Genomic DNA, 24,998 nt, shown 5'->3' with positions numbered 1-24,998 from the left:
TTTCCTTAGCAACTGCAATTTCACAGGAAATTACTCATTTGAAACAAAAAGACTGAGCAATTTTTTAACACAATATATGTCATTTTTAAAGGCCTCTGCGTCCTTCACCTGCTTTCATCTTCTACCTTATGAATACCTCCTGGGATTGATGAGAACGTTTCAAACCATCAATGCCATTTAAGTCAACATAATCTAAAGAGGAGTCAATACAAACTCTAGTGTCTCTGGCCTACACAGGATACCGAAATAGCCATTACAGGGCAAGCTACACTTGCCATAAACTCCCAAGATTTCAGGCAAGTCTAGACCACCACCAGAAAATCCTACTAAAGCATCAGTAAAAGCTAGCAAGTACATGGCAGTCAATACTAAGTGCATCCAATAAAACTCTGCCCTGATGATCTTATAAGAAATACATGAATGTCTTATAGAGCTATTAAGAACATACCACAGTAGAAGAGTTACAAAGAGTAACACCTGTAGTTAAGCAAGCACAGAGAGAGTTGATATCTGATGTCTCCTTCAAATGCTGTTCAAAAATCTAGCTGAATTATGAGGTAGCTTTAAGAATAAAGAAAGTATTATGACAGCATTACCACCCCCAAGATGGGGGGGAATCCTTGGCCTCACGACAAACTTAAACTTGCAATTATTTCACAGAGGTGTTCAAACTGGACTGAAAAGCTCTCTACCATTGTGACATAAGAATACTTCTCTTACACCAAAGCTATCTACACTAGAGTAGTTTTTGGCAGTAATAAGAAGTGTTTTCAGTTATGACCCTTTTTGACAGGGAAAAATATTCATGAACCTTCTGAAATGCTGTCCTTTCATGTTCACCCACTGAATCCATCTCGCTAGCTGTTTTACACAGCCAGCTAACCTCCATGCTGAGTATCTTTTGCATAAAACCAAAAAGTAGCAGCAACCTCTTTATACCACAACACTTCCTTTGCAGCATAAAGTTCACAAAAAATATTCTATTGAAGCATTTATTAAATTATATATTTATCATTATTATTATTACATGTTGTATTTAAACTAATGCAGGGTCAGGGACCTTGCAGATGGCTCGGTAACTGAAAGTATCTTAAGAAATCCCAAAGCCATTGTAAGGGCGAAGAGATGACTAAAGTGGTTATACCTTAGCACAAAGATACATGCATGCACCAAGTACAACCTCAAAAAAACATGTTGGTTTTTTTTTTCCTATCAGGATAGAATAGTATGTAGTTATGTTACTGAAGATCAACCAAAAGGCCTACCTTACACTAGATTAAGTTTGCAAAAACAACTTCTTTTCAAAGGTTTTAAACTTAAAAATGGATGCCTTAGCAAGCTTTTCCTCCAAGCAATTTTACATGTAATGTATTATTGATCTTCTTTCAGATTCTTAAGCATCAGCAAAATAATGGCAATTAAATAATTATAAATTAACAGAACTTCTAAAGTCACAGTCTTCATTTACTTGAGATAATTGGATGACTTCATCCATTAACCCAGAAAATGGCTGTAATACATCAGTGACAAGGAACAAATTAAGAAGGTTCAGAGTAAAACCAGTCTCAAAAGCTACTGAAATTTGTGGCTATTTTCTATTCTGCTGAGACCAATCACGTAAATTCATTCTCAGTTAAGAAAATTACAAGTGTTATTTTGTACTACCTGACTGCAACAGTTTAGCTTTCACATCCCTGCATATGAAAATTACTTAAGTTCTTTGATAATGCTTTACCTTAAATTAAGTCTGTGATATTCATAACATCCCACCCCAGAATTCAAAGTAAAATACAACCAAATAACTAAACCAAACACAAACAATTAACTTGCAGGTGTGATTTTTCCATTAAATCTTTTCCAGCTTGAAAAAAAAACATGCTGGTAAATAAAAATGCATCCCCCTGTGCTACGCCATACAGAACAGAGTAATGATGTCCTCACCTCTTCAGCAGCCATCAAACAGAGACACCAGGAAGTGAACTGCTTATAAAAGATGAGAAGCAGTCTTATTATTTAATTATCTCTCCTTAAAGAAAACTGGTCGCTGTTCTCCACCCCCTTTCCTTCCTTTGGGCACTGATACCACTGATGTATATTTAGAGGAGCCCCTCAAAACAAAAAGCAAATGCGCCCAACAAAGAGCCCCAGTGTTACAAGAGCTTTTTCCAGGTCTCTGGTTGTGTAACCAGAAACAAGCAAAGATACTTGTGTTCCTAACATTAAAAGGAGGCTTAGCAAAAAACACTACAAAAGCTGACTGATATACCAAAATATGCTCAGTCTTCAAGCCACACACAGGAAGACAAGTGGCTTTGAGTTATATATATTTCTTTTTCTGACACCATAAATGTGAAAATACTTCTAACCTCAGTGTCTCCAGGACTCGCACAGAAAGCTTGGTTTGTATCATAAACAGTTCTTTCCTGGAAACAAAACAGTTTTCTACTTACTTAGGTCTATAAGATATAACAATTAGTATAGATAAAAATTCAAGATAATTCAGTTTTTATGCATCTGCAAGAAGACAACAGCTTTTTTATCTCACAACTGGGAATTTGATCCCAGATAACAATTGGAAGTTAAAACATTATTCAGATCGGACATCTTAAGCCTATCACAGAATTAAGTGCAGATAATGAAGTTCAAAATTAAATCCTCAAAATTTTTTAGTCTGGAGAAAAACAAAGAGGTTATTCTTACAGCTCTATCTCCTTTCTATCAAACTCTGCATGTAACACAGAAGCCTTTTTTAACTGTTTCAGGTGTTTTAAGATTGCTGATTTCTAGTGAAAATGAAACAAAGCACAGCAATTCTATTCACATGACAAAGTTTAAGAGCCTGCATTTTTATAACCTCATCAAGCTAAATAGGTTCAAACATTTCCACCTGTGTATGATAAGTTTAATCACTTCTTCAACTGCATCATGGAAAAGAAAGCAACTGTTATTGAGGCATAGAGCTATGCATGTATGCACCATATTTGGATAATTTGGGCCTTAATTTTAATAAATTGGACCTTAATAGGCAAAACTTTAACTGAATGAGATGCCAAAAATAACCTGAGTATTCTAACTACCCACAGTGACAGACTAGCTGTATCCCAAATCCAGGCTGCAGAACATTAGCCCTACTACCAGCTTCCCCCTAATATTTAATCAAAGCCTTAATTGCCACATACTTAACTATCATATTTTTGTCTCTCATCCCTAGACATGGAAAACTGCTGCAGTATTTTATACATGCTAAGAACATAACCAAATACATAGCCTTTTATGCTTTTGTTCAAACAAGCACCACTTGTTCAGTCTTCCCATAATCTTCACCTTTTTGTCATTGCATTTTGGAAGCAGCAAGCACAAGACTTAGAATGGGGCTGAGGATGTGCTCAGCATCCAGCCACGGTCCCTCTGTATCCCTCCAGAGTGAGCGGAGCTGGTGCTGCCTGCAGGGTGCCCACAGAGCCCCAAAGTGAGGCGGCTGGTCAGGGTCTCCTTTTTCGGGAGAAACACAAGGCAGAGCCTGACACAGGACTCGAGACAGGATCAAAACTGCTCAGTCAGCACACTCAGGCCAAGGAGCCTCCCTCAAATTCTTGAAATCTTGAAATACAATGACCAAAACTGGACATGGTATTCCTTGTGCAGCCTTAGTGCAGAGAGGGCAATAGGAACACTGCCTCTATGTATTATTATTATTATATTTTATTTTATTTTTTTTAACAGCACCATACAAGACATTGAGATAAATTGTACCTAAACACCTCCCTGCTCTATGTGTCTACAGAACAGCTACTGAATGACCTGGTCCTGCACTTGTAGAGCTGGTAATTTCTGCCTCCATATAGCTCTTTGCACTTGTCCCCACTGTTATTTCTTCCTCTGTCCAGATTCTTTCTGCAGTTCATCCAGGCCCTTCTGAGCCTGAACAGCGTCTCCCACTGCCTAAAGCAGCTCTCAGGGCCTGCTAGCATCAGTGATTTGGACAACCCGTGAACACTGCACACACAATATCCAGGAACTGTGACAGGTGTGCCCTTTCATTTCATTCTCCTGGTTCTACTATGTCTGCTAAAAATCACGTGGTCTGCTTAGAACTGTAAGAATTCAGATATTCTTCTGCAGTGGTTTGGCCCTGTCTGGATGTCAGATGCCCACTGAAGCCGCCCTGCCACTTCCCTCCAGCTGGGCAGGGGGTTGTGGGGTGGAATTTAATGAAAAGGCAGGGAGAATTTTTCTATGTTTTGATTTTTTCAGCTTGTGGCGTAGGCCTTCTTTTAAAGCTGTTTTCAGAAACAAGAAGCGAATCCTCCCTCCCTCCTTGGGGAGCAGAGGAGGACCTCCGACGGGAGCACCTCCCGAAGAAGGACCTCTTGGATGGCCTAACACGGACGCCAAGCTATCGATACGAAATGCACAGCCGTGACAAGCCCCTCCTCTCTCAGCCACACGCTTTGGGACGCTCGACACCACCACAACCGCCGCGCCGAGCGCCATCTCCCGCCAGACTCCCGGCCGCGGTCGCCGTGGTAACCGCGCCATCTTGGAAGGCGCCGGGCCGAGCCCAGCCCCGGCGGGTGCTGGCGCGCAGGCGCAGTGCGGGCGGCGGCCGGCGAGGGGCGCAGCAGCGCGGGGCTCCGCCGGGAAGATGGACGAGTTCCAGACGGGAGAGGAGGTAACTGGACGGGAGACAGGGGCGGCACGGCTTCCCGCCTGGTTTCTCCTTTCAGGGCCAGCGGAGGGTCTGAGGCGGTGCCCGTCTGCCCCGGATCCCACCCCTCGGCGTCCCCCGCCGCCATCCCTGTCGCTCTCTCCCAGGGTGGAGCCGCGTATCCCGGGCACCGGCGGCAGACGGGCCCAGCCTTTGTTCTGCGGCCTCGGGAGCCGGCCCCTTGTTCGGGTGTTCACCGGGCTCCTCGACGCTGGCTTCTCCCCCTGCCGCTGCAGGTTCCTTGGGGAAAAGGCGTGAGGGGTGTCGTGGCCTCGGGCTGCCCCGCCGTGGCGGGAGGGTGGCCGGTGCTGTTTGGGCCGGGGGAAAGCTCGAGAGAGCCGTTTGTGTGCGGAAAGACGAGTCCGACCCTCTGGACCGCGTGTTACAGGAGCACCGATGGGGCGTCACACCCCATTCACGAGATGCGGAGTGGGATACATCAAGGGTCTCAACCTACTGTCTGCTAAATGACCACCTGATGTCCCCCCGCTGAGGAGGAGGAAGCAGGCAGTGCAGCTTTTGTGGCACTGGGCTGTGACACTGTTGGAACAGCCGCGATGTGACTGCGTGACACAAAGGCGAAGCAGCGAGAGGGGCGAAGGTGTGTCAAGCCTTGTCCTCATAACAGGGCCTGGCCTGTGCTACAGTCACAGGCTGTTGGAGTTTTTTGAAACATCATTCTTTCGAACATCATTCTTACAGCTGTTTTCAAAAACGTCTTCAATACTACTAAAAGCTATAGCACTACTCTGCAGTTTGCATGTGTTGTCTGGGAGCACCCCTTTTAAACAGGGAGTTGGAAACATTGTCTGCTTGCTTTGTGCTGGAGAGGTACTGCAGGGAAACTGTAAAGTAACCGATTTCCCCCCCTTTAGTTTTTAATACAAAAAATCGTTTATGTCATCTTATTAAAAGATAAATGATAAAGACATAATGATAAAATAGGTAGTGCTGTGTTATTTCATAGCTCAATTATAGCACATATATTCCAAATCTGGACATAAGAAATTTCGATTCATTTTTGTCATTCCAAGAAAGGAAAAAGGTTGAAAAGTAGCATCAGCCCTAGAAGTGAATTCTCAAATATCTCTATTGTTTCAGTGCAAATCAGATATCAAAATACCTTTGAGACCTTGGGTTGAATTTAAGTAATTTTACTTTGGTGAGAACCATGTTTGTACTCACTCAAAGGCATTTCTGAGCAGATTTTGTGAAGAAGAAAACCGTGTATGATTTATCATCTTGCTTGACAGCAGTCTTCATGTCTGCCAGCATGGCATATCTGCCATGCATATTCTTAAGCTCTGTGGGAGAGAGTGTATTTTGGTAATTGTAGCTTTTACTTGGTTAAATACACTGGTGCACCTTAAAATGTAAGCGTATGTAAAATGTAGTACCATGAAAATAAATGAGGCATATTAATATTAAGTCCAAGTCCCGAAGCTGAAAATAAAAAGCAGTTTGCCACAGCACATAAAAGCTTTTAAAAACGTTGAGTTGCACCAGCAAGTTGGTGCCTCTAGATAGGTATAGAAAAGGAACTGCCCAGCTTGTCTCCCAGGATGTGATGTTTCTTCTGTCATGGAGAATGATCAGCTTCTCTCATCTTTCTGAATGTCACATGCCGTTGAAGCTGCCTCGACTGTTCACCTCCTGACCAAAGGTTTATGAATATGATGTTGAGATTCTCCTGAGCAGGTGTAACTGCATCCTGCCTGCACACATGAATTACTACGCTGTTGTTCATTTCTGTCAGCTGGGGAAGCTGACTGACAGCCCCCCACCCAGTGAAAACCCAGTCAACATACACCTGGTTAGGTTCATTTTTACATTCTTATTCAGTCTCTTGAAATTAATCAGTTTGTCTTCACATGCTCTTCTTTTGTCCTGGTTCATGAGGTGAGGCTGTGAGACACCAGCAGTGGCAGGGTGGGGTGTGAGTCGCTGCTGCAGCACGGCCCTGTCAGTGCTCCCTGGCCCTGTAAGGGGCTGCCCTAGCAGTGGGGACAGCTTGTTTTAATCCCCTAATGGGAAGCAACAGCAGCAGAGGGAATAAACCGAGAAAACGTAAACTACTAACCATACATGTAAATGGGTGGTAGTTTTAAGGTTAGTAAAATGTTGGGGCCTGAAGGCTGAAGGTCCTGTGAGCTACATTTCCCGTTTGGTTTCCAAGGGGCAGCTTTCTTCTTATCCTGGGCCAAGATTGTCAAAACAGTTTCTCCTTCAGCTCTGAACTGATATTTTGTCCACATCGGTGCCCTGGAGATGTCAGTTCCATTTAACTGCCATCTGAGGTTATCTCCTTGAGCCCACTGTGATGTGCACACATTAGCGCTTATTGGGAAAGGGGAATATATGTGTACACAAGTGCCATACATGTTATTTTAAAATGCTTCCAAGTTAAAATTTAAAAGCTTTCTTGACTCAAAAAGCCAGCCAATATTAGTTCGTCTCTTATTTTTCATTACTTTTCTAAGAAGGTTAACTTGACTAGGCTGAAGGAGCTAGAGTACATGTACATGCAGATAAAGGCAGACTTGGTATCTTCTGACTTGCCAGAAATCTGACAAGGATATAATTTTCCAAGTATAAATTAAATTTCTAGCGCATGTTCTTGAGCAGCTCGAACATCATAAACAGAAGAATGTGTCCACTCATTATTTAAAATTCTTCTCTTTCTTTTGTAGACATCTTTTGTTGTTGATGAAGTCAGCAGCATCATTAAAGAGGTAATTTAAGAATTTTCACTCTGTTGGTGTGGAATTTCATATGTTGTGTGCTGTGTATTAAAAGGCATTCAGTAAAGTGTGATAACTGATATGCAATAGATTTCTGGATAGGTTGCTGTCAGCATGCAGGTAACTGTTGATTTAACCAGTGTACAGACCTCAGCGGAAATTATTCCAAGCTTTAGCTGTCATATACATAGCAAATCCAAGTGATATTTAAAGTAATTTCATACCCTCCTCTCTGGTTGCAGTGCATCTCTATTAGAATTTCTAGGGGGATATATTATGTTAAACACTGTAGGAATAGATTTTATGTTTTAGTAAAATAGAGGAGTTTTTCCTAAACTGTCTGCATATGTGTGTTACTGTGTTCTTTCAAGATGCCTTTATCCAAAATAAGTTCTTGTTTGTTTGGAATGATTGAAATACTCTTGTTGCTGAGAATGATAAATTTTCTGTCTAGAAAATTTCTAGCAGGATTTGGAATTCCTCTTATAGTCTAGTGCAGTCTTTTTGTTGTTGCAAAATAACTGTTTTGGTCAAACTCTGTAAATTGAATCCACATGCTTTAATACATGCTCCTCTCTCTTCTGAATTCAATTTTGTGGTTATTTAAAAAATAATTTCTGTGATGAAAAAATGTGCCAATGAAAAACATGTAGGTTTAACATACTTTTATTTGTATCTCAAAGGGGAAACTGTACTCATAAGTAAAATGGATTATTTGGCTGGAGGTTTCTGCTCTTAGTAACCACCAACTACATGGGTCTTCTGTTCTAGTCCGGGGGTTTGTTTCCCAAAAATTATTCTGCTCAAAAATTGGAATTTAATTTCCGTAGAATAATATGTGAATGAACTATTGTACTACTGTGCCTTATTCTCTTCAGGACTGTTTGAATCCAGAACCCTTTTCATAACTATGGCTGTAGGACATTACAAATAATCTAAATATCACACAACAGACAGAGGGTAGGACCTACGATGATTTCCCCTATGCCTGGCTCAGATTCTGACCTGCATGTTTTTAATAATTGAAAACACTTCCAACAGCTGGTGTGGACCAGCAGTATTTAGGATTTTTCTGTGGGTATGGGGTCCATGTTGGAAAGGGTTAACGGAGTTGCAGTTGATGGCAGAGTAGTTCCTTCACCTCTTTGTCCCCTGCAGGCCATAGAGGGTGCTATTGGTGGCAATGCCTACCAGCACAGCAGAGTGAACCAGTGGACAACAAGCGTGGTGGAACAAACCCTGAGCCAGCTCACAAAGCTGGGGAAGCCCTTCAAGTACATTGGTGAGCTCCGCTGCCCCTTTTCTCTGAAAGCTGGGACAGTGAAGTGCACCAGTAGGCAAGGGGTGGGGGAAGATGTTGGGAAGAACCTTGTCTGTAAACTGCTCACAGGCATACATGTTTGCTTATGTATGTGGATGTGTGTGCTAAGCAGAGTAAAAATGGAGCTAAATATTCATTCATTTTAGTGAGAAATTAATCAAAGCTTCTCTACTGACCAACAGTGACCTGTGTGATTATGCAAAAGAATGGTGCTGGGCTACATACAGCAAGCTCTTGCTTCTGGGACAACTCCAGTGATGGTATGGACAATAACTCTTGCATTTTCCAACTAGCAGCTTAATGCCAGTCTCTTTAAGACTAGGCAGCATACTTTTCCCCTGGCCCAGGTTTGTAGTTTTGGAGTAATGACATACTGTTTGGTATTTTTTCCATTTGGCTGTGATGCTAACTGGGCTGTATATGAAATGCTTGACTGTTGTGAAAGCTTAATTCTTAAGATTCTTAAAGGAAACAAGTATAAAAATTACAGGGGCATGTATGCACTTTAACTTCCTTCTGTTTCTGAAACCCTTTTTTTGTATTTGCAGGAACCTGCACTGTGAGATGGGAGAATAAGACCATGTACTGTATTGTCAGTGCCTTTGGACTTGCAATATAATTGCCTTGAAATTGTTCATTCTTCTCTTTTTTAATCCAGCACTTGATTCCATCTCCACTCAAACTGTGAATACCTGAACAACTTGTTTTTAATGGAATTTTTTTAGTAACTTTTCTTCAAAGGTAGAAATTTGAAAACATGCTGTTACCTGTTTTATGTTTGTACCTAGTACCATACCAGTGTTTTCTATACTTTTTATCACTTCAAAACTTCTCTTCAAGGTGCTAATACTGAAATCTGCTGCAGAATAAACACATTCTCTGGATTTCTTTTCTTATACCAATATAAATAAGACACTGACTTTCACACTTTGTACTTTTGGTTAGCATTAAATTATTGAAATTCATAACCATTGGTGCGATTAATTTAAATATTTTTTTATTGGGGGGAAAGTTTCAGTTTTTTCAATTCTCTTGAAGGTAGTTGAGGCACTTCCATTATGCCAAAGTCACTACAAAGTTGCAATCAAATTAGATTATCAAAAAGTAGCTCGACTGCATTTTTGGCTGCATTTTTGGGACCTGTTTAATCTTCCTGTACAATATTTAGAGCATGGAATGTGCTCAGCAAGCTATACCTGGGTAATCATTCACTTCCACAGTCAGTTACATGTATTAAGTAGGTCTTGAACTCACTTGGTACAGTCCTTGTTAATTTTGCTCATAGCGAGGGTGATGAGTTCTGGTAGCTGATGAGTTCTGGTTGCTGATGAAACACGATCCTTTCTGAAAGGGGAAAAAGCTGCCTTGAGGTGATGTGATTAAATAACATGTGAGTCAGTCTTCTGCCTTCTAGAGTAAAGCTGCAGAAGAATAACAAATTAAACAAGTTTTCAGCATAGGCTTGGGTAATGTTTTGTCAGCTAATTAAAGAAATGAGAGCATACTATGAATTTCAGAAAACCTCTGCAAATAGCTGTGCTGCTGTTTGCAGCAGCATCTCACTGCTAATGAAGCTGAGTTACAGACCCATGTGAGAGAGCATCCCTGGGCTGGAGTCAGCCTGAGCAATCTGTGATTTGCTTCTTTGTAGGAAGCCCTGTCTAGTATGTTCAGAATCTGTCCTCAGCTAGAGCTGTTTAAGAGAGAGATGATTGCTAATACAACAAACAGTATGATTCCATGACCTGGAGAGACATAATACTGCAAATTGAAATGACAGGAGAGCATTTGTTTGTCATAGTGTTACGTGCTCTGTGCTAACTGCTCAGTGTAGTCAGACTGTGGAAAGCTCTGTGCTAGGCAGAGCTTTGACCCTCTTCCTCTCTAGCTATATCTGCTGTCAGAAGAGCAAAACAGGTGTATGCATCAGCAGCTTTAGGCTTGGTACATTTAAGACTTCTAATAGAGCTGTAAGACTTCTGTATTTCTGCTGACATTCCAGTTTCAAAACAGCTCTTGCAATTTCAAAACATCTCCATGACAAGCCGTTTCATTCTTCTCATGAATGTCCTAGTGGGTGCTACAGGCTATACAGAGTGCATATACGTGAAGTGCATATCTTAGCCTGAGGAGCACATCCCTTACGTTGCTGTAAGAGAGTTTAGTATGAGTTCAGTCTTCAGTCAGAAATGATACAGCACCTGTAAAAAGAAAATACTAAAATCAGATTGAATATCATGCCTAAAACAGTCCTAGAGAGAAACTTGTCAGGAAAAGAATAAATCTTTGGTGTCTTGAGTTGCCAAGGAAATTTTCCATCTGGATGCTTATATACTTCTCCTTTCCATCATGCCAGAATGATGCAATGTAGTACATACTGAACTATTTATTAATACTTAAACAAGTTTTGTGTACTTTGAGTCAAGATTTGCTTCTTGGTGGTGTCAAAGCCATTCAGGCATTCCTTGTCCTTCATTCATGTTAATAATAGCAAATCCCTTGCTGTTTGTTGGTTCATGCGTATGCTGAGCTGCAAAAAAAACAAACCCAAAAACCAACACATATTTGAAATGCTTGTCAGTGTAAAGGCTGCATGGGAGGAGAAACCCCTGTTACATTGAAACAGGTGTCCCACTACAGAAAGGTAGATACAGTTTCATAGTTGGTTTTACATGTGAGCAATAACCAGTACTTCCAATGTAAGTTTTAGGACTACAGAAAGGGAATTAGAGGTTGTGGATATTAGGCTGGTGGTTTCTCACTCCCATGATTAAAACAGTGCTTTTCTTTACAATTGCATAGCAATTGTATATTATTATTTTGGTGTTCTACAGTAACTGATTTTTAAATTTTCATCACCTTCGAACACCAGTTTTAATCACTTTTTCCAGAGGCTGATGGCCAGTTCATCTCCATGCCCAAGTAAAGCATTTGGGTGATGAACTGGCAGAGTCCTGGCTCTAGGTAATTAATTTGCCTTAAAAAAAATAAACCCAAACCGTAGATGAAGCATTCAAGGTAATTACACAGTGAGTGTCTGCTGTCTCTTGCTTACTGCTGTGGTTCTTCATGATTACAGCTACAGAAATGGGGGGCATGACAACCCCAGTCTGCAGCGGATGAGGAGGAAGAGGGAAGCCATTTCCCGTTGCTGCCACAGAGGAGTCTGACCTGGGTTAACTTAAACCTAAGGAAAGTGCTCTGGGATTAACTGCCGCTGCTAAACGAGCAGCACTCTATCTGATACTACAGCCAGGAGTAAGCTGTATATCTATTTGTGGAGGGACTTCTGTGGCCCTTTTATTCAGCAAGGAATTTCAGTCTCCCCTTGAGTTTATCTAAGAAGTGGCATCACCCTAAACAGCAAGTGATGTGCTGAGCACTCTGCAGTCTACCAGCTGTGAGCAGAGACTTGGAAGTTAAGAGTTATAAGAAGTTGATGAATGACATCAGCTCTTCACCATCTCTAAACCTGTTTTTTATTGCTGGTATTAGCATTCACCAGGAGAGTTCTCACTAGCAGCCTGGCCACAGCAGGTTTTGCAAAGCCACTGTGAAGCCATTTGAAAATGCCAGGTCCCTTATGGAACCTGGCTGGCATATTTAAAAAATTTAGCAACCTGTCCTTCCACCTTCAAGTCTGGGCAAGATAATAAAAAAACCCCTAATAAACAGTATAAAACATCTGTGATGACACAGCCTCTTGGATCCCATCCTCATGCAATTAACCAAGTTTAAATATACATAAGAAAATGCATGTAAACTGCAAATATGTGTAAGTAATGAAAACAGCTTATGAGAAGGAAATTTAGTAGAAGGAAAATAAACCCAGGATACAATATAAAGATATAAAACTTTATTATGAACATATTAAACAATGATTGCGCACATAAAGTCTTCCAAGAAACTTCCTTGAAGTAAAATATTCAGTTTTCCTTCATATTCCACATTAGCATGAAGTTTTACAACATAAATGGATAATTTGCTGTTACTAACACAACTTACAGATACACAGAATATTTAACGTCCTCATGCACACTTTCCCAAAGCAGCATTTAATTACAGCTTCTCATTAAACAGAGCATTTATCTTACACATTTTTATACCATTTTGGTACACAATTTTTCCATGTTTTCATTTTACATATTTACAAACGCCTAAAAAAAGTTATACAGTAATGCAAAAGTTACTACAGGCATAAGCAAAAGGAAATGGATGGGGAAATTACATGACTGGATAAAATGTCATTTGGCTCAGAGAAAGGTAACAGATCGAAGTCTTTCCTATCTGGAACTGTTCTCCCCAATACTGGTAGCACAGATCCAATGCACAAGCTGTTTCTTACTGGTGTTAAGCCTTAGGCTTCTTTGTCAGTCCTAGGAAAGCTTTCCACCAATTTCAACATCAGTTGTATTTGTAAAGCAAATACTACAGAAAGTAGCTGCTATGACTGCCTTGCACTCAATTATTGATTTCTTAGAAGTCCCTTGTAATCACTGTGTACATGGAAGTCTTGCAGTTATTAATGGATGATGTCTCCTTTAGAGCCAGGATCGCTATGTGCTGTGGGGCCTTCCTGTGTACATTTCTCCTTTTGTATGGTTTGAGTAGTGATGGAAATAACTGTTTAACCATAATAAAAGGAAAGGCAGGCTAGCTTCTTAGACACATTTCTTCTGTTTGACCCATAGATTTCAATACTTAGAGGTGAATTTATGCCGTCTACTCCCACAAGATGTTTACAATCCAGACTGAAATATTCTTCAAATACTGTCTCTGTTCTCCAGTCATGGAAATAAGAGGAGTCATGCTAGAAAAACTAGTTCCTCATCTGCTTCATTGCTTTTGCCATCTTACTGTATATTGAATTTGATGCAACAGTGATTCAACCAAGCTACCATAACACTGTAGCACTTCCAAAATAGAAAGCTATTTTGCATGGCAAACATCGCTTAAATATAATCTCTAAAAATGACCACAGAAATTATTTTCTCACTATTTTCATAGTGAGATACTTTAAGTACACATTTCCCATTCTTAGCTTTTCTATTTCCATTTTGAATGTAGTGATGTAGTGAAGTTTATTCAAACACAACAGCAAGAGACACGGGTTGAAAACAGCTTAGAAAAAACAATCTCCAACTTAGATTAAAAATATGATTTTTAGTTAATGAAATCCCAAGGCATGACACTATTTGAGAGTTAACTGTAATAACCAGCTCAGACCTGTGATAAGAAACAGTGTACTTTGCACATTGGTCAAATTTTATCTCTTCATAAAAATTTAGGAGAGAATCAAACAGTATCAGAGGAAAATAATCTGAGTATGTAAGAATCGTGTAAATACCAGATTTTCTAAACCTACTTCTGTACCCACTGTTACTTGAATGGAACTTGAAAAGGTTTGGCTTATGTAAACAGTGCCAAATTGTCTGCCAATCAAGTCTGACTCAGCACATTCAAATAGGGAGAGTTATCTCAGGAATAGTAAAAATGAGAACAGACTCTACAATTTTAGGATACAGAGCATCTCCCATTCCCTTTCAAAATAGTCTAAAAAGAAGTGCTGAAGTTACAATTTACTGGAAAGAAAACCACCACTAACTTGAATTAATTCTTTAGTGTTTTCCTGTATGTTCTTCTGAAGTAACACCAATTAAGAAGTTAAAGGGAAAAACCTGCTTTTCCTCCCCAGCAATTTCCTTGCTTTAGCTGTCCATCAGTGCTTTGGCTTCTAACGAAGAAATGATCCCTGGCACAAAAAGGTTTTAATTTCAGATACTCTCAAAAAATTTCACAGCTCTATGTAATTCTAGAAAGTTTTCCCTCTCTCTCTCTCTCTAACACACACACACACACACACACACACACACACACACACACACACAGAGTGTTTCATGACACATCTTTAGCAGAGCTAAAGAGAGATTAAAGAAGTAATCTGAACTATTCTATGACAGCAAGGATGCAACCACATGAAGCAGTTCCTTGGTCCCCTCGAAGTGAGTTGCTGCCGTGTGCAGCCTCCCCTTCATGACTTTGAATAGCCATATAGGAGGCTATTGAAATGGCCACGGTCTAGAGCAGTTGTTGCATTAAAGCACAACAAATCTCCTTTTCCCCAGTATGATTCAGCAAGTCTAGCAGGACTTCATTGCACTATTCTGCTTAAACTATTCTAATGATGAGGACAATTCCCTAGTGCAACCCAGCACCATATCATAGTGGATTAACAGTGCTTTTGAGAGTCTTCTAAAACAGCAGGACAGAGAAATTTTACAAGAGTAAATCTCTGTTACAAGTACATGAAAAAAAGATATACTTTTAGAAAGGTCAAGTATCTGAAAACAAAAGTAGTTACAAACAAACATCTTAAATAAAGAACTGAACAATGGTGTAGGAGAAAACCAACTTCTAAATAGAGAAGCAGCAGCATTGTACAAGGAATACTTAATTCCCATATAACTTTGTTCCAGCTCAGACTGGAATACAGATAATCACAAAATGTGCTAGCAAAAGTTCCCATCATACAGGTGGTGACTGGTATGACAAAGAAGCTGAACTGTGCACAGAACAGGCTCACAAGCTGACTCTCAGGCACTGTTAATACATGAGAAACCACAACTGTGCCTATTCATACAACTTAAGGGAAGATTGATGTAGGAAAAAAAACCTCTAAAAATTCAATGTTTGGAAATTTGAAACTTAATTCATTAGAAAACTTTCATACTCTATTCTCTGCAAACAATTTCCTCTGGCATACAAGATCAGTAAGAAGCCAGCACTAGCTTCCTTCTGAGATTCCTGTTGCAGAATTACTTCCATTTGAAAGGGCTGTTTAAAAAAACCAACAGACACTTTTGCTATGGCAGTAAAGCATGTAATGAAACATAGTATACAAATAATTTTACACCAAGACTATTTTGGCTCACAACTTGCCTATTTTCCCGTATCTTGCACTTACACATCCTGCAAACTTACTGAAATGTATTTTTAAAATGGCCTTAAGTCTATATCACTTATTTGAAGGAAGAATAGAAAGCTTGTGTCTTCTTGCACTGATTAAAAAAAAAAAAAAAGACAAAAAACCATCAAACAAAACCAAAATACTTCATTCCCTACCTCCAGCTCAAAAGGCTAAGGTAGAAAATTGAAAGGGAAATGAGGCACTTCATACCACGGTGGACAGTATACAAAACAGCTAATGCAAAATGCAACAGATGAATGGCAGTATGCTGTACATCATTCTAAAGAGAAAAAAAAAAGGAAAAAAACCCAAAACTGAGCAGCAAGGAAGCAATTAGAAACTCAGTATACAATCGGTGAGGCTTTGAAATGGAAATAGATGAAGATTTTAGTCCACAGACATCCTGCTATCAGGCATTTTATAAGACATGTAAAAATTTTGGTTTCTTCAGTTTTTACCACAACCAATTCCATCATTTTTTCTGCAGTTTTATCCTTGTAAACAGAAACAGAAGCAGGATGTCCTTCCTGGGAGTTGATGTTCAGATGACAACAGACTGTAGGAAGCCAAAGAAGTTGTCCATCTAGGAAAACTTCAGAATTGGCTGAACTCCAGATGAACAAGTCTGTCTGCATTGAGACCAGTCAATCAATCAATCAATCACTGTCTGACTCTTCTTTATACTTGGCTCTAATAGCTTGGCCGTTCTGAAGGGGCATCTCTTCATAGTCACTCCTGTGAAACAGACACATGTTGTAACTCCTGATCATGCTGTTCAGATAGGAAGTTGAATATAAAGAGGAAAGTTCTAAACTAAATTGAGTCATCAAACTGTTACATGGACAAGAAGCTGGTATCTGTTTTTCTTCCTTGTGAGAGCTATGAACACCACATGATTTTTCTCCAGAGGATGATCCATTATAAAAGTTATTTCAGTGAAAGCCATTTTTCATACAGATTTGCAAGAAGCAAGCTGACACTACCACTACTCATCTAACTGACCAAAGGCAAGCCACCCCAGCATGACCTTGTGTTCAGGTTAGTGCAATGTTGGTCCCATCTTCACTGTTCCAGCCACTTCAGTATCTTTGGTAAGAGGTGAAAACATCATGGGTGTATTTCAGCACAGAGACACCTGACTGGGACGGGTTTCAAGCACTACTATGCTTCTCATATTACATAAAACCATGCAAGGCAAGAAGTTCTGCTAGACTTGATTATTCTTCATTCTGTAAGTGCTGGAGACTTAAGAAGCACCACTCTCCTTCCCTGAAGCATTTACATATGAGCTGACTCTTTGGTAATTCCATCTGACTCCTGCTGTCCTTCCCAGTGTAAAAGGGAAGCCCCTTCCCTTCACAGCTCTTACTGCCTTTACTCCATGAGCTACCATCATCATAATACTTTTTTACCTGTTTGTGTCAGTGCCCTGGCAATCCCTTTTAGAAACCAAAAACCCAAGAAAAAAAACATGAATCCTCATTATATTTCTGTTTCAGAAAAGACTACATTTCTATTCTTTAAGCAGAAAACTTTCACTAACAAACCCTTCACTGAATTAATATGTAAAAGGACATTACAAAAATAACACACCAGAAGTAACTCTTCATAGGTATTTCATAATCTTACCCATAAATCACATCATCATCTGAATCATTCAGCATAGAAAAAGCAGGATTGTCTTTCAACTGTGATTCTGGAAAACACAAATAAGGGTTAATTTAGTATGTTAAATATAGAAATGTGGCTGTAGTGCAACACTGTAGCAACAGACACAACTTCCAAGGCTGTCACAACCACAGTTCAACAAAACTACACCAAACAGGAATTCTCTCCTTTAAATTCATTACCCTTCAGCCACATACTTATAGCGCTCTGAAGAGTTAAGGAGACAACACAATTATCTCATTTATAATAAGATATTCTCCATGTTGCCTAAGTTCATTTCCTCCCCTCTGCAATTTCCTGTGTTGTATTTCAACCTGCACATAAATTGAATATTCCTAATCAAAATTTTGTATTCATTTAAAAAGCACAGACTTCTCGGTTATTTCTAAGCTAAAAATATAGTAGAAAGAAGTTGGAATCCCTTGATTGCAAGTCAGTGATTATTCAGTTATTTTCTATCCTTGAAAGAGATGAAGGAAGGACTTTACGGTGAGATGAAAAGAAACACATACTTTGCAATTGCTATTAATGACAATTCCCTCTAGCTTGTTTTAGGGCCTTCATTTCTTGCACAATCTGTGCAGTTTAGCTGCAGTTCATAGCTATATACAAGTAAAATTCAGTCTAGCAATTTGCTATAGAAGCTTTTTCCTGGCAGCATTTTACCTTCTGCTGTCTACAAATGAGTATTTCTGCAACCCAGCAGAAGGCTCTCAACTTTATCTGCACCCAGGCAGTTCTTCTTCCATTCTGGATGCAAAACCAGCATTTTTCTGAAACAGGTCTGTCTATCTCAACTCTAAATTAGAGAAATGATGAGCTCCACTATTTAGTGCCTTCCCCCTGCATGCTCTCAGCATACAAGATATGATACAACAGGTTGCTAGATAATCTCATCTAGGCCTCCTTTCCCATGAAAGGTTGGGATACGTCATCTTTCCAGGTCTCTTCCATGGTTCTGTACCTTGAACAGAATATTTAAAGCAGAGAATGCACTCAGTAAAAATATTTATTTTAATGATCTTTATCTGTTAGTGAGGGAAATGCTTTATAATAATCATGTAAGTCAGACTGTATCCTTTACATCAGAATGCAAAAACAGAATTGTCACTGACTCAGTGATTTATCTCCCTTTACATGGGCCCTGTGCAGACCTCCCCATGGCAAGTTCTCCAAAAATCCTCTCATATTAGAGATCACTTTCACTCCTACTTTTCCAACAGCACTTGGATTTCAGAGTCCAGTTTGCCAGCATGCCAATGCATAAACTTTCGTTAGAACAAAGTACAAATGAAGTGATGTTGTTCCTTAAGGGCTGTCTGTGAGTCACTTCAAAGGTTGGTGCATCACATGCAAAACTCACACTAACTGTAAACTTGATCTAAGTGCACAAGAATTCAAGCCTGGCTAATCAGCTGATTACATTTTATGCATTCCTTCATATTTCCAATACTAATTTTCTCAGGAGCAGTGAGTGCAGCTTCTGCTTATGTTAAATCAGAGCAAACCAGAATAGTAATGAGACAACCAGAAAACAAAGACACTGCACAGCATCTGCTAATATGGCAGCTCTTGTCACCCACATTTGCCAGACAATGGCTCACACTCACCATACAGTGCATTCTTCGAGGGGGAGTACACGAAGGCTAATGTGTAGAGATAAAAGTTCAGTAACCCATAAAATGATAAGAATTCTGCTGGTAGCAAGTGTCAAGGATATTGCTCAATGTAGTTCCATACATATTAACTTTGGAAACAAGACCCAACCCATACATAGGCTGTTTCAACTGAAAAAATGTTTACCTTACTGAAGTATTTGAGCATGAATGGCTAAACAAAACTGCAGGTTTTAAATTCAATGACAACTAATGTACTCAAGCTATTTCAAGGTAAAGCTCCCACTGAAAACAAAGCTTTCACACAAGCAACATTTGCTGAGGTGCAGTTTGCTCTTGAGCAGTGGAGTGCATGGTCAATCGAATAGCTCTGCCTTGAATGCTGAAAGAAAGCAGAGTAAGTTGGGTGTTCAGGTGGGTTTGGACTGGTCTATTTTTTAAAAAGTTTTTCCTTGGCACAGTGATGAAGAAGGAAGGAGAAAGGACTACATGTGGATGGAACTCTGAAGATGGTTTCTTGCCATTGTTTTAGGTGAATACTAAAGGTTTACATATTTCCTCCTACCTCCCAACTCACACCTAAAACCAGAGCAGCTGCAGTCACACAAGCACTCTCAAAAAGTAGAATGTATTAGGATCTCATGGTTCAGGGCCAGAAATACAGGTCATAATCCTGTTGTCAACTGACACTGGGAGAGAAATAGTCTCTCCCAAGCCAATTAAATTCTCTGTTGTGACCTGTATAACATGTAGACTTGGAGCAACAGTTAAATGCATTTTCAGTGACATCAAAACTATTAATTCCTCATATTTTAGCACCCCCCATGACAACTGGTAAGTATAGAGCAAACAACTGAGGCAGCAAGTACAGCCAAATCTGCCATAACCTCTCATTAAAATTAGTTAGATATGCACTGGGCATGCATATCTAAGACTTCATTCCTCTTGGAGAGTATCACAAGCAGTTGTGATGCATGTCATGTGGACACACTAGATAAGACTGTCTAGGTCATAATCTTTATGAAGAGCCATTACAACATGCTGACTGAAAACCTCAAACAAAACAGACTCAACTTCAGGAATCAACCTAGAAGTCAAAGGTCTCACTCTTAGATACATAATTTTAAAGCACCTTCTGCATGAAAACAGACGAACATTCCTACTTGAGCAGTATCACAACACAAGGATATAGTTCTGATAATGAGTTGACAGCTCAGCAACAAAGTTGTCCTGTAGAACTTGTGCTCCAAAGCGTAGGTAGAGTATAACAATGCTGTGGGGGAAAAAATAAAGCATATAGGTGTACTGTGTCCTTAGGCTGCAAAACTGAAATAGTAGATTGATAGAAGAGTATAGAAGAGAATAATTATGTTAACATGCTGACCATTTATTTTAAGATATATTTGCTTTACTAGTTCTAAATTACAAATTACTCATTTGTGGTTAGAAGTTAGCATTCAGCTGAGAAAAGCAGAAATCCTCAGATTTCATCCACTACAGACCAATCCAACAGTCAACAGCTATTTGAAATAACAGCTTGGTGTAGGGAAAACAGTATTAACACTACTGTAAGATATTAACAGTAATATAAGTAACAGTATTAACAGTAATGTAAGAAACTAACTGTAAACTTCTGTTTTGACTAAGTGAAGCCTACAAAGCTCTAGAAGAGCTCTGCCAAATAAACTTCTAAATCTTGTGCACTGCCACGGTAATAGAAATAACAAAGTTAGCTTAAAAAGCCTCAAGAAGGGTTAAAAAAATAAGAAATGCTTGCCATCACAATATTATTAAAAGGCCTTCTTCAGTTTAACTGACTAATTAATTAGCAACAAAATGTATTCAAAGCCCCCCCAAAAAGGTTAGAAAAGTTAGAATACTGACAAATGTACTTCAAAAAGCCTTACCTAATGACAAGCACTACAAAGGTTAATGCAGTCAAGAATTTTAACCTGAGATCTGAAAAAGATTGAGAAAAGTTGTTATCAGTGAATCTACACCTACATCTAGGAGAAGCAAGCCTATTTGGAAAGAATCAGCAAAAGTATTCTTACCAACATAAGGCATGTTTCGAAGTTCTGAGCATGCCCTCACTATCAGGAACAAAAGGTAGAGAATGTACATGGTTGCCACCACAAGGAAGAAGATTTTCATTCCCTAAAAGGAAAGTGTTAGGTTTTATTATTTAATAAGATTTCATCTATGCCTTCTTCTGTCAATAGAAAAAAATTAGTTCCCAAAAGCACAACACAGAATTGGTCCATTTATGCAAGGAAAGTAGGCTCATGAAACAAGGATGGTGATACATTCAGGGAGGTTTTTGAGGAAGGTAAAGCAAGGATGCTTAACAGCATGCAGGACTTTTTAACTGAGTTCAGAGTTGGGTGAATCTCAATAATATTCTAAAAACACAGCTCCCAAGAAAAATACAAGGACCTATGTACATCAAATCCTCCTTTACAACAAGAAAGTCTCAAATTTACTACAGTAGGGGACCTTGGCAGGAGTTAAGATGTACAAAACTAAATAACAGACTTAAAACCTTTTCTTTCAATCCCAACAAACTCATGGTATTTAGTCTCCAAATTTGCAAGACAATTTACTTTTTCAATGGGACAGATCTTATTATGGTCTATGAATGATCTAAAGCAAAAACAAAAGTACTCTAGTCAGAATAAGACTGTCTGACCAGCATTTTATGTTTTCTAAACCTTGTTATACATTTTTATAGAAGAACAAGCCCTGTATCTCCTTACATTGCCTTACTGTACCTGACAATTGGACAGCAAGAAGTAATTTTTGACTTACCTGGAAGTTGCCTGTGTCAACCCTGTATTGATATGTCGGGTCATGTACTTCATTCACTCTAGAAAAGATTCAAAATTAAAAAGTGGTACATGCACAATTCCAGACAAGGCTAAAAAGACATGCTGACCAAGAAACCCACTCACAAAGACGTTTAAGGTTACTATACAGAGTTTATAACAAAAGGGTTTGGCTGTGTAAGTTGGTGCAATGCCACTAATTCAAATGTAGTCATTTGCCATATATGGCAAACTGAATTAGAAGAAATATGGAGGATTTAAACTGGAATCACATCTTATTTCCCTACTTGTTATTTAGAAAATGTACACCTTGTAAATTCCTACAAGTCTTCAGGATTCAGTGTCTACATTTTATCCTTAGAAAACTGTGGCATGAGGCCTTCCATCATAGCAATTTTACTAATAGCATGAGCATTTCCTGCAACTGCACTGCTTTCAATAATGTACAACGGCAAGGAAAAGGTTAGAAGGTATCTTCCTTCTGAGAGATAAAATAAGAGGCAAACACTTGAGACTAAAACAGTCTAGAAACTACAAATGTACTAAAATGGATGAAGTTTTCTGGGTGGGGAGGAGTGACACCTAACACAACAAATTGGAAAAAAGGGAGAACCACTAAACCAAGCAAAAGAACAGAGGTCTGAGTAAAGACAGCACAGCTTGACTAAGTCATGTTAGTACCAGTTGGTTGCTTCAGCTACTAAAAGCTGATTGAGCCATAGCACTAGAGTGATTCTTGTAGGGAGACATAATATACTCACAAAGTAGTGATTTCTAGATCGCACTCAGATTTATGAAATTATTTACTAGGTTGTCCATGGAGAACTGTTTTCAAATCAGTCATAATTTGCAGAACAAAAAGATGTAAGAACCTGAACGCCATTCTTGTATCACCGTGAGGGCATTAAGAAACAGATACCACTAGATACACACAATCTTCTCATTCTTGGACATTCTCAGCTCATACTTATGCAATACATTTTAAATTACTTACGTTTGCCATATTCCCAGTGTAACAGAGGCCAGCCACAACAGTCCAACAATAAAGAATTTGGGCAGATAGAAAGTTAAGCACTTTCTTTCCCCCTGTTAAGAAAACAGCAGTGTGGTGAAAGTGTGAACCCACACTTGAGATTTTATTCATTCTTGACAGAATAAAATAATTATCATCTCTGTTTCACTCAACATGAACTGAATTAAGAAACTCATCTTCTGTATTTTTATCCTGCACAAGTGACTAGAAAAGACATTACATTGTATCATCATTTGTGTTAATAAGATGAAGTAGAGTTGGAGCATCCCATTTTTAATATCCCACATATTTCACTGATAATGCAAATACAGGAATAGACTCCAGAATTCCTATTTCTCTTATGTAGTATTTTAAAGTAGTTTAAAAAGCCAGTCAATTACCACATGCAACATCAAAACCCTTCAAGCAAAAATGAAGCATAATGGCATCATAATTCTGACGACTGTTCCATCTATTTCATTTAGGCCTGGTTGACTCAAAATAATCTACTTCACCATAATTCATTCTAACTCCAAAGCTTCATGTGTCACACTGCACTTTATGTAAAAGAAATGTCTATTTTGTAAGAATTTGATTTCATTTTTGTCACCTTTTGAAAGAACTAAACAAAACAAGTCCTGCCTCCTCAGTAAGTAAAAGATACTGTTCCATCTCTTACCTGTACTCTTATACCATGGTAGACACAAAGCCAGAACAACAACAATGCACACAAAAACAGTGACTGGAACAGATCATCCAGCATTCCAGGAAACCAGCTGTTCACCAGAAAAGAAAGGGGAAAAAATGGATCTGTAACAAAGAAAAAAAAAATAGAGAGAAAAAAACACCTTTCAATATGAAAAGCAAAATAGAATATATCTTCAGCAGAACAAACACACCCTAGATTTTTCCAAATTACACCAGTAAATGAAACTGAACCTTGTTTTTTTTAAAAAGAAATTAACAAAGAAAATGGTGCCTCCAGCAGAAATCCACTCTACTGTAGAAATAATCTCAAATGGTTGTCAACATTTCTAGAAGATTTCAAGTTTTTAGACTTTCTACTAAACCACTGTTAGTGATGATGACCTAAAAACTTATTGCATAATGACTAAAATGCAAATATTCTTCCAGTACTGCTAGAAAGTGCTAGATTTTTTTTTGTGTGTTTGACTGGACTAAAAGCAGCCTCCATTTTTAATTAAAGCTTGAGTATGTAAAATATGAAGAAGTAAGACAGCAGACAAGCAGAAATTGAAAGGTTAAGTACAGCAGGACTTCCAGTCAGAGCATTAAACAAATAGCTGACATCCATGTGACTGAGAACAACAAAATCCACCCACTCATTATGCCCTTGAATTTGCTACACTTAGAAAGGGTCAGGTTTTTTAAAATTTAATTTTCTGAAGCTTTATAAACAACTGCTTATAAGTTCAGGGAGAAATTCCATTTTGCCTTCTCTTTTTTTTTTCCTGCTTCTTGTTTAAAAAGGTGCCTTTCTAAAAATTCAAGGACACAAGTACCATTGTAAAGTAGCAAGAGAGGAAGTAGGATGGACATCCATTTCTGTTCAATACCCCAGTCTCTCATGGAGAATTTCCGCAGGGAATGTGCAAACAGACACTATAAAACAACAACAACAATTTGTAAGGAAGGAATACAGCTGTCAATGGTTTAACCAGAGCTAAGAGAGAGCACAGCAGACTGCAAAGGCTACTTTGCCACTAAGAGCACTGTAAAACGGGAGCCAGGCCTCCTAGTTTCTATTTCAAGTTTGCTCGCTGACCCCAAAGCAAATTACTTAATTTGTCAAGCAAACTGAGAAGTAAACCAGCCAGTACATGAAAATCAACAACATGTGAAAAAAAAAAAGATATTGCCTCATTACTGGTCACACACTATCAATGACTTTCCTCAGTTTTTTAAAAAGCAGATTGCATTTTATATTCACAATTATATGAGCAACATCATCTACTAGAAAAATGCTATGGAAGCATGCAGTACTTTGGCATCCCTACTCTGAAAATTCAGGATTTTAGATTTTATGTCATATTTTTTCTCCAAATACTTCTTTTCCAGAAGCCAAGACAGGTTAGGGAGGAGACATCATCTAAATCACAGCATAATTTAGTTTGTAAGG

At 39.0% G+C, this 24,998-nt stretch overlaps 3 protein-coding genes across 11 annotated transcripts in view; 1 reads left to right on the top strand and 2 right to left on the bottom strand.

The window, feature by feature from the left end:
• Window positions 1–1,973, bottom strand: part of SYTL3 (synaptotagmin like 3) — a 32,671-nt gene extending 30,698 nt beyond the window's left edge. For both annotated transcript variants that reach the window (XM_062490070.1, XM_062490072.1), the window contains exon 1: window positions 1,942–1,973. The gene's annotated coding sequence lies outside the window, so the exon portion shown is untranslated. The remainder of the gene's footprint in view (window positions 1–1,941) is intronic.
• Window positions 1,974–4,609: 2,636 nt separating this feature from the next.
• Window positions 4,610–9,732, top strand: DYNLT1 (dynein light chain Tctex-type 1). 2 transcript variants are annotated; one of them, XM_062488889.1, is made up of 5 exons: window positions 4,610–4,672; window positions 7,399–7,440; window positions 8,608–8,731; window positions 8,953–9,030; window positions 9,319–9,732. In XM_062488889.1, exons 1-5 carry the CDS (start codon window positions 4,646–4,648, stop codon window positions 9,387–9,389), a joined length of 342 nt encoding a protein of 113 aa, XP_062344873.1. In that variant the 5' UTR covers window positions 4,610–4,645; the 3' UTR covers window positions 9,390–9,732. The 2 variants fall into 2 exon arrangements, with proteins under 2 accessions (XP_062344873.1, XP_062344874.1); XM_062488890.1 differs by lacking the exon at window positions 7,399–7,440 and having other exon boundaries at window positions 4,632–4,672.
• A 6,661-nt stretch (window positions 9,733–16,393) lies between these two features.
• Window positions 16,394–24,998, bottom strand: part of TMEM181 (transmembrane protein 181) — a 31,183-nt gene continuing 22,578 nt past the window's right edge. For all 7 annotated transcript variants that reach the window (XM_062488884.1, XM_062488882.1, XM_062488883.1 and 4 more), the window contains 10 exons: window positions 24,382–24,481; window positions 23,538–23,668; window positions 22,841–22,932; window positions 21,830–21,887; window positions 21,076–21,178; window positions 20,929–20,980; window positions 20,212–20,294; window positions 19,016–19,105; window positions 17,367–17,433; window positions 16,394–16,472 (listed from right to left, as the gene is read on the bottom strand). In XM_062488884.1, coding sequence (XP_062344868.1) covers window positions 16,394–16,472; window positions 17,367–17,433; window positions 19,016–19,105; window positions 20,212–20,294; window positions 20,929–20,980; window positions 21,076–21,178; window positions 21,830–21,887; window positions 22,841–22,932; window positions 23,538–23,668; window positions 24,382–24,481 — 855 coding nt within the window. The remainder of the gene's footprint in view (window positions 16,473–17,366; window positions 17,434–19,015; window positions 19,106–20,211; window positions 20,295–20,928; window positions 20,981–21,075; window positions 21,179–21,829; window positions 21,888–22,840; window positions 22,933–23,537; window positions 23,669–24,381; window positions 24,482–24,998) is intronic.

This window comes from Cinclus cinclus, chromosome 3, assembly GCF_963662255.1.
Source record: "Cinclus cinclus chromosome 3, bCinCin1.1, whole genome shotgun sequence".
Taxonomy (NCBI): Eukaryota; Metazoa; Chordata; class Aves; order Passeriformes; family Cinclidae; genus Cinclus; species Cinclus cinclus.
Note: the sequence above shows the minus strand (reverse complement) of the source record. Positions and strands in the feature narration are given on the sequence as shown.